Source organism: Geospiza fortis, unplaced genomic scaffold (assembly GCF_000277835.1).
Source record: "Geospiza fortis unplaced genomic scaffold, GeoFor_1.0 scaffold381, whole genome shotgun sequence".
NCBI lineage: Eukaryota > Metazoa > Chordata > Aves > Passeriformes > Thraupidae > Geospiza > Geospiza fortis.
In genome coordinates this window covers 2,092,818-2,102,067 of record NW_005054348.1, presented here as the reverse complement: position 1 = coordinate 2,102,067, position 9,250 = coordinate 2,092,818, and the positions used below count along the sequence as shown (strand labels likewise).

The following is a 9,250-nucleotide window of genomic DNA, read 5'->3' as shown; positions in this document are numbered from 1 at the left end:
GAACCTTCTGTAATTTCACAGTATTTTTATTAAGTGCAAAATAACTTTATCCCTGTAAAATAAATTAAAAGAGCACGCTGGCCACTGTCCCCTGAAGAATATGGCTGCTACGCTTTACTTTTACCTTATGCTACCTGAACAATTCAAGCACAAAGATTAAACTACATCCAGTTGTTTAAGACATGTTTGTTGGTAACAGCCACTAACTTCAGTATTTATCACATTACAGAAAATTTCAATAGCACCTCAAATTTTTGGAAATAATGTTTTCAAGGGCTTAAGGGGAAAATTCCATAGCAAACCATCTCAGCAGAATGACTCAGTAAGAGCCATTTCTATTCCCAAACCCAGGAACTGACTGCTAGGTCACTATCAACCATACACTTAACCTCTCAAAAATCCTGCGTGAGGCAATTTCTGAAGCACTGAGGAGAATATGCCTTTGAAGAAACTTGCACCAGGCTGAAACGAGACAGAGTTGGCTAGAGTGCTTTCAGTGTATCTCACTTCTACAAGATTATGCCACCTAGTATCTTACTCTAGCAGTATCATCAATACTGTCAGCTGGTCTGAAAGACACCTCAAAGCATTCTCCTCAAGTTAAAAATGAGTCACTGTGCCAAAAAGATAAAGCTATGTTTTTAATTGTTTCTTCTGCCACCTGAGTGCTGATAGCACAGACTCAGAGAATAGCAGAAGCCAGTCTGTTTTGACATTTAGAAGATCCTACCCATTAAAAACTTGCTTTCATAAGTACACTTCTCCTACTCATTTGAGCCTGCTGTATATTATTTGTCTTCTTTTCATTGGCAAAGGAAAATTCACCACACCATATTGAAATCGCACATCTAATTCCATTAGCTTTTGCTATTTACCCATGGGATATAATTGTCTTACCTCATCAGTGTAATTTTTTTCTTAAGGCAAATACCTTTAAAAGACTGTTAACCATTTGCTGTGGTCTTGAATACTACAGACTGAAATGTCAACTGTCTATCTTGCAACATTTCAAGCTTTCCAAAAAACCCCAACTTTAGTGCTCTTAAGATGTGCCCAGGTTCTATTCCAAACAGCTTTGTTTCAGACACCTGTATTAACAGTGCTTTCAAGTTTGCCAGTAATTTTGAACTGACCACTTTACATGTTTTTGTTCCCGACAGAAATGGATTTGTCATTCTTTCTGCAGCCAGTCATCTCTTACCACTGTGATCTGCATCTCCTTCTAAGGTGATCTGTTACTGTTTAAATGATCATATATTTATTTTCTCAGGAAATTACACATATTACAAGTTTTAAACTTAATTAAAAGTATTGGAAGACCAGCCATAACATTAAAAATAAATTTTAATGTTGTCATTTTTAGATAATTTGCTCTGACACCCAAATATTCTGAATTTTAAAGTAGTACTATAGGGACACACAAGTGCAGATAAATCTTTATTGCCATAACTTCGTTTTTTCAAAAATGAGCATTGGGTTTTTAATAGGTCGTAGCTTTATGTCTCTATATGTACAACATTACAACTGTGTATTTTAATAATAATGAAGTTAGTGATACTTTGATAACAACACAGTGTATTTATAAAATGAATTCTTATCAAAATACACTTTTCACTGGGATAATAAATAAAATCCTGTGAAACCCACCTACACAAAGTTAATTTTAACTCTGGTAGAACCCGATGGGGTACACAGTCCATTAACTACTATGTTTGCCCCTTTATCCCCCTACTGATGCTCATCTTCTGGGGTAAGAAAACTTTTCTCCCCCTGTTGTGGTGTGACCTCATTCAACATCATCTTCAGCCAAGCACTGTGCATTTACAATTCTCTGTAAGAAGGAGAAAAACTCATTCACAATTACATAAAATTGACAGTAGGCAACTGATTATCAAGCAATGTAATTTTACACTGAACACTAAGCAGTGTAATTACTGAACAAACTGATTAAAGTTTAAAATGGCAATCTATTTGAATAAAGTTTTGAAGTCAGTTCCACGGAAATTACAAACAGTGCAATACCTAACAAAGCCAAAGTCAGATAAACAATATTCTATCAAGCTCAGGTGATGACCTCTGTGTGGTTTCTGGCACTGTTCTCTTAGGAAACATTTTTGTTCAATCATTTCCCCAGCTCTTACATCTTGCATACCTGACACCTTCCAGTGCTACCACTGAGTATATGGACCTCTACCTGAAATGTAACCATGCCTGGGCTGTAAGAGGAGCCAAGTGATACCCAGCACTGAGTCTCTGCTTTATGTCACGTAACACTGTTAGGGAGTCCCCTTGTACTTCCAAGAACATAAAACATATATTTTATTTCACAACAGACTCACCTGCGAGCACATTAACAACATCACCCACTCTGTACTCAGACTGAAACAGGAGGGTATTTTATACACAGAGCTACTAATGCTTTTATCATCAGGGAAACTCCCAAGCTTCCAAAATTGTCACGGGTTCTGGTGCTAGTTAACATCTTGTGTCTAAAGCTGTCCCCAGAAGCAACAGATTCATTTTTATGAACTTCCATAGCATTTACACACACTTGTAGAAATGTAAATTTAAAAAAACCCTCTCAAGACCCAGTGCAATAAAGTTACTGTTTTTCCAATCCTCCCAACTTGTATTTAGGAAACACTGGATCCACTTATAGTACCAGAGCTGTGGTCAGATGCCTCTGCTTCAAGAGCTTAGCATATACACAAGAGAAGTTTTGTATTTCTATTTTATCCTGGTTGCTATTGATGCTACATGATGATTTTCATATTCATTTTTTGACATCTAAGGTGAAAAAAAAAAAGCTTCTTTTAATCTAACTGAACATATTAAAAAACCAACAGATTACAAAACCTGATACTCAAGACTAGTGCAGTGGATAAAGTAAGTATTTAAATTTTTTTTCCAAACCAGACCAACATGCTTCACATACCTGGCTTATTGTAGGGAGCTTAGTTAGAAGCATTTGAAACACTGGTGGTGGAAGAGTCTGCTGTAGAACTTGTAGTAGCTGCTGCGGCTGCCCACACACAGCAATGGCATTGGTCAAGTGATCAACACCCTTTTCATATTCACCTGTATGACAAATTACAATGTTTTGAAATCAACCATCTTCCACACTGTAACACATTTACATAAAACATCCACTAAGAGTGGATTAAATTACGGTGAATCAACCCACATGAAGCTCTTCTCCTTCCTTGATGGAGTTTCTGAACACATAAGGTTAGAAACAAATCAGCAGATTTTCTTAGATGAATCTGACTCCCCAGAATTTCTTGGTGTATAAAAATCATCTTCTAACAACGATAGAGAGAAATTATTTTACAGCTTACCCTTTGGAAAAAAAATATTATTACCTTGAGCTAGTAATTCCTCTCCAAGCTGAATCTCCTCAAGGAAAAACTTCTGAACTGCTTCAGCATCTTTCAGATCAGGCAACTATAAACACACAGAGTAAAAGTTAAATCAGCCCTTAAAGGCCAGCTAATAAAAAGTTAGCAGAAAATATTCTCAACCTATTGAGAATATTGCAACCTATTGCTACACTGACACTGGCAAAAAACCAAGTGTCACCACTAAGTTAAACGTACCCAGAATGTTTTTGAAAATCTGACTCAGGTCTTACAACACTACATCACAAATATGTCGAGAGACAGCCTGAAATACCTCTACTCAGTTCATTAAGTACATCATTTAGGAGCAAATATAAATTCTAAGGTGTATTATGTTTATAACAACTGTATTCCTTGCAATTGTTTAAGAGAAATCTTACATTTTCTTTCTGGATCCATTGGTAATAATGAAAAGGAAATAAAATACTTATTGAAAACAACCTGTCAAGTTCAGTTGTAAGTGTATCCCATTGATAATTTTAAGTCTGAAAAGTCCTTGTTCATATTACAGAGGGAAAACACCATCAAATCACACAGTGAATATTGTACTTTCTTATATAACTCCTCTATCTGACACAAAAAGGAAACAACCATACAATTATTTCTGAGCACTAAAAAAACCCTAAAGACTGCATATTTGCAGGACTGTTTGTAATCCTGCAAATTTGTTTGTAAAAGAAATCCTTAAGTAAATCTTACAAATAATACAAGTGAAACTCTTTCAAAATAGCACTGCATTATTGAACACAGTATTACCTTGGAAAGTCCTGCTCTCTCTTTGGCAAGCTTCTGTTTCTTCCTTCCTGTAAGAATAAAAACATATTTTATTTTCAATTTGCAATTAAATAGCCCTTCAGCTTATAGTCTGAAACCATGAACAAATCAAAGTCCTTTTCCAAAGAAGAAACTGGTAATGGATTCCAAATATTGAAGATGGAGCAGAAGACTGACACCCACTCAGTACAAGACAGCATCATTTAGAGGTCTAACGAGGGCTGGCAGTAGCACCAGCCCAAAATGGCAATTCTTCTCTGGAGGGCTACAGCAAACACAGCTGTGCAGGGCAGCACAGCAGCAGCACAGCAAACCTCCTGAACTGCAGGCATACAGAAGCAAAGAGAGTCAGAGTAATAGAGGAATTATCCACATGGCTTCCAACAATAAGCCACAGAAGAACAGTCTGGAAGTCAAGCTATCTAGTTTTGAACTGCATGGTGCTCCACCAAGGAAGGGGAACTTCAGCAGGCCACAGCAGATACACACAGGGCACTTTCTCAGCTACATTATAGCAAAGACTTGGGAACTAGTTAATAAGTGGCAGCGCCTCACCGTCCCTCAGCAAGAGCAATACTAAAGCATACATTTCTGAAACCTGAGGAAAGCAAACATTTACAGATGGAACAAACATTTACAGATTTAACTGCCTACCTAAAGGCAAAAAGTTGGTCTGCTACATGAAGTTGTACCACTTCAGCAAAACTAATGTAACCAAAATTAAAGTTGCTTTTAATGCAGCTAGGCAGGTATAAAGAGATCTTTATAGTAGCAGCAAGAAAGAATAATTATACTCATTATGCTGCCAGTTTCCTTGGAATAATCATTTATGACAATCTTCAGTTCATCAACTGGAATAGTTACACCACTAAAACCTCTGAATACAGCCTATGGTTAAGCTGTCCTTCCACTCTTTGTCCTCAGTGTCTGCTCAGAAAACTCCTATACTGACAAAGAACAACTGTCACACAGCTCTGATTTTTCTTTTGATACAATTTTACAAGCCGGAAATACTTCCAAATATGATTAGCAGTTTTACATGGTAATTAAAAATTTTCACTCGTCCACATGGTGAAGACAGTCAGGAATACTATTCCCTAGTACAGTGATAACCTAACACATGGCATTTACTGACAAGTTGTGTTCTTTGTAGAAAGGGAGTTCACATTCTAACTAGATGGAAGACCCTTTTACCTTAATACACCATCTTAAGAACACTTAGCACCTAGATTTCTACAACCAACTGACCTGTGGATGTTATTTTACAGTATAGATGGAAAAATGTGTTGTAGTCTACTACAATTTTATGATTTTGGAGGGTTTCAATAGTAAAGAATTTCTCTTGAAAGTGAGTGCTTCAATTAGCTCACTCCAACTTTTCAGAAGCATTAATTTGCAAAAAACTTTAATTTGCACTACTATGCAAACAAGTTTGGATAATAGATAAAATCATAAAAGTTTAAATTTAAAAAAATTTAGTATTTGAAATGTTTTACTATCCAAACAAGCCACATTGCAGCTGTAGTGCATTCAACAAAAACACCAAAAAGAAACAGAGAGTAACAGCTTAACATGTGCACATCATCTGGAGGAGAAAATTGTGTTTTCTTGACATGACTATGATACCTTCTTCTTAAAATATGATAAAAGGTATCATTCACCAGGTTAAGCATTCTGAAATAAAGAACAAAACAAAAGACATGCTGGTCACTGGAACTAATGAAAGCTTTTGACCACCGATCACACAGATTTGAAATCATATACTTTAACCTGAAAATAGTGAAGGAATACAAAGAATCACCAAGATTTTAAAACTGAAAAATGATCTACCAAATCCTTCAAGCCTGACTACTATGGAACTTTGTTTTCCTTTTCTTAATACTTTTTTACAGGCTCTTTAAAAGTTCACTAGCTAAAGCAATTAAAAAACCCAAGTAACTCTAAAGGATATTTATGAATTCTTCCCATACTGGTTGAGAAGAATTACTAGTTTCAAAGTATCTTTGAAATAACAACAAAAAGTTACATTTGTAGTATGACAAGCAAAAAAGCAATGGCTTTGAGGGGTAAAAAACCTCAAAAAACAAACAAACCAACCAAACCCCCCCAGTTTGTTTTTCCTCAGGGACCTCCACGAAAATGAAACACTTCCTTCTATTCTAAGGAGATAATCACATTTTGAAAAGGGAAAGGCAATCTTTTTGAGTCAATGAATCTTTATTACCACAGAAATGCAGTGCATGCATCCAAAGCACAAAGCTGAACTGCAGCTGCCACAGTGCAGGTCCTCCAGGCACAGCTCTTGTACAGGGTACAAGTTCCAAAAGAGAACCAGTGGATGACCTGTCCTGCTGGCACGGGTTGCAAAGCCCCCTGAGCAGCCCCAGCAGCTTCCCACCCAGTCCTACAAAGGAGCAGAAAAACCCCAAAAGCCATCTCCATTTTCAGCTCCCATGAGTGAATGTGCCTACTGCCCTCCTCTCACCCTGCTGTCCAGGCAGAAGGTGCTCTTGGGCAAAATTCAGTGTGGTCAGAAATTCTGGCCGTCTCTGAACAAAACCATGTGTGTCTGTATTTTAAAGCAGAGCACTTCTGTTTTATTCACTCAAGAAGGCAAATAGTAAACATACCTGAATTATTTTATTAATAAAATACAACCTGGGAAGCTCAGCAGCTACAGATGTTTATAGCTTTGCTATCTTTTGGTCCCAAGACTAAATATGGACATGCCCCCCAAACTAGCAACAATAAGAGCTAAAAAGCCCCCCAACAAAAAAGTCCACCCACAAAACCTCCTAGGTAAGATTAAAACGTGGAAAATCAAAGTCCAGTAGTTCTATAAGCCTTCCAGAAACTTCCAAGAAATCTTTTCCCCAGAAACCTAAATCTGGCCACCTCATTTTTATTACAGGCCTTTGCAGTGTAAACTTTAGCCCAAACACAGCACACAGAGATGGCAAAAAACCCAAGTGGTTCTGCATTTGTCAGCATGTGCTTGACAAAATACAACAGGCAATCCACTGACACAACACGTTAGGTCTCTTGTCCTTCCCAAATTCTGGTGACATTGCATCACAAGAGGCTGAAAAAGAATCTTACCCTAAGAAGGTTACTGGAAAAGATGTGCTGCAAAGGTGGTTTCTCCAAGCTTTCCATCCCATACTCCCACTGCTGCACAGCACATGGAGCATCTTTACATAAAGAACTGCAGCTGGCTGCTGCACTGAACCTTTCCTGGCAAATGTTTTACAGCCCAAGCCTTCCTGTCTAGGCAACAGTAAAAATGCTGTAATACCCTGATCCCTGGCACCACTGCTGAAGCATCCATACTAAATCTGTTACACTGCCAAAAACAACCAAAACAAATTAACCAAAGCCTTACAACTAAATGCAGACCAGGGCATCACATGCAATGTCTGTAAGTCCTACAATGAAGTCCCCCAAATGACAACTACCCCCAATGACAACTACCAAACCAAAATGCATTTGTTTTCTACTTCAAAGTTAATGTCAATTCTTAATCAGAGCAGTTCTAAGGTTTATTCAGAACATGACTGGATAGAGGCTCAGATTATGGAAATCTGGAATCCAAAAATAATTTTTGGTACTTCTGCAATAACCTTACATAATTTGGTGCTTCTCCTGCTGCACATCTGGCATCATAAAAACCCCCATGGCTGATTATGTTGCTGAAAACCAAGTTTGCTTGTGCAAACCAAGCACATACCAGTTAACTGCACTCCAATTTCCCAATTAATGACTTGCACTACAGGGAAAAAAGGACTTGGAACACACACACACACAAGAGGTATGTGCCCAAAATCCTACACACAGGAGCGAGGGCTTGGAGCTGAAATATTTGACAGACATAATTTGCTGTGGAGGAAGTTTTGGAAAGCAGAATTACTGCACCACTAAGTGACAACACTGGCCAGGCAAATCCAATCCATGAAGACAGAACCAAAGCTGTTAAACTACATTTTAATGCCATCAGGTAAATACTCATTTTTAACCAGTCTGGTTATTGACTTTTCCATCCATGAAACTGCTGATCACATCATGTTTACTTGCCAGGAAAATTTACCTTAATGATAACTTCTTATCTTCTGATTAGTTACCAAAGGAATAATATACATATTACCCTGACAGAAATAACTCAGTATAAAAAGTATCACCTTACTGCTCTTGATTCGTGTTCCTTCAGTACTCATACCTACAACTGCATTTAAAACCCTCACTGATTATTAAAAGGTTTAAATAAATGTTGAAGATGTGAAATAATGAAGAGCCATGGGAGAAGAGCTCTACATCTTGGATTAATCAACAATTTTCTCTGGCATTCATTCTTATCCTGGAAGCCAATGGCAGGGCTGCCAGGAGGGTTTAGAATGCAGCTGATGAAATACCTGAGAGCTGCCACCGACCCCCTCCTCACCACAGCAACAACTTCACTGTAAGAGATCACACTGTTTTACCTGCTTGTGTTCTAAACACAATAGAGAATTTAAAAAGTGGTAAATGTGGTGGCTACAATAGCACAGCTGGGCCTGTAGGAGAGCAAGACTGGACAAGAAAAAAGGCGGGGGAGGTGAATTTGAACCAAGCAGGGACGGAACCCACAGGCTCCCCAACACCCACAGCAAACGCTCTCCGATGGGATGACCCTGCCCAGAACCTCCTGAATGAAAGGAGGCTGCAGTGAGCTGGGGTCAGTCTCTTCTGCCATGTCTGCAGCGAGAGGACCAGAGAAAATGGCCTTAACCTGAGACATGGGGGGTTCAGATGAGACAATAGAAAAAATCTCTGCCACCGGCAGTGTGGGCGGGCGGGTACTGGTTGCCCAGGGAGGTGCTGGAGCCCCGATCCCCGCGGCTGCTCCAGAGGGGACTGACTGTGTGTGTGTGGCGCTGGGCGATGCTGCTGAGCGCCGCAGGGGCTGCAGTGGCAGTGCTGGGCGGATGGCTGGTGGGAATTGGAAGGCATCCCCCACCAGTTTTGGCGGTTCTGTGACCCCGTGTCCCGGCCCGTGGTTCCGGTGAGGGGACGGCGAGAGGCCGCGGGGCCCGCGGGGCCTGGGG

The 9,250-nt window shown here is 39.1% G+C and overlaps 1 protein-coding gene and 1 non-coding gene across 2 annotated transcripts in view; both read right to left on the bottom strand.

Annotated features, from left to right (window-relative positions):
• Nucleotides 1–1,326: 1,326 nt before the first annotated feature.
• The window catches only part of TOMM20 (translocase of outer mitochondrial membrane 20), an 8,385-nt gene continuing 461 nt past the window's right edge, over nucleotides 1,327–9,250 (bottom strand). Inside the window, exons 2-5 of the mRNA XM_014307904.1 lie at nucleotides 4,155–4,201; nucleotides 3,363–3,444; nucleotides 2,936–3,078; nucleotides 1,327–1,831 (exon numbers count right to left, since the gene is read on the bottom strand). Of these exons, the coding sequence (XP_014163379.1) occupies nucleotides 1,787–1,831; nucleotides 2,936–3,078; nucleotides 3,363–3,444; nucleotides 4,155–4,201 (317 nt within the window). The 3' untranslated portion in view covers nucleotides 1,327–1,786. The remainder of the gene's footprint in view (nucleotides 1,832–2,935; nucleotides 3,079–3,362; nucleotides 3,445–4,154; nucleotides 4,202–9,250) is intronic.
• Nucleotides 8,432–8,566, bottom strand: LOC115948119. Its single transcript, XR_004081965.1, has one exon. It is a non-coding gene; the product is annotated as a small nucleolar RNA SNORA14 (small nucleolar RNA).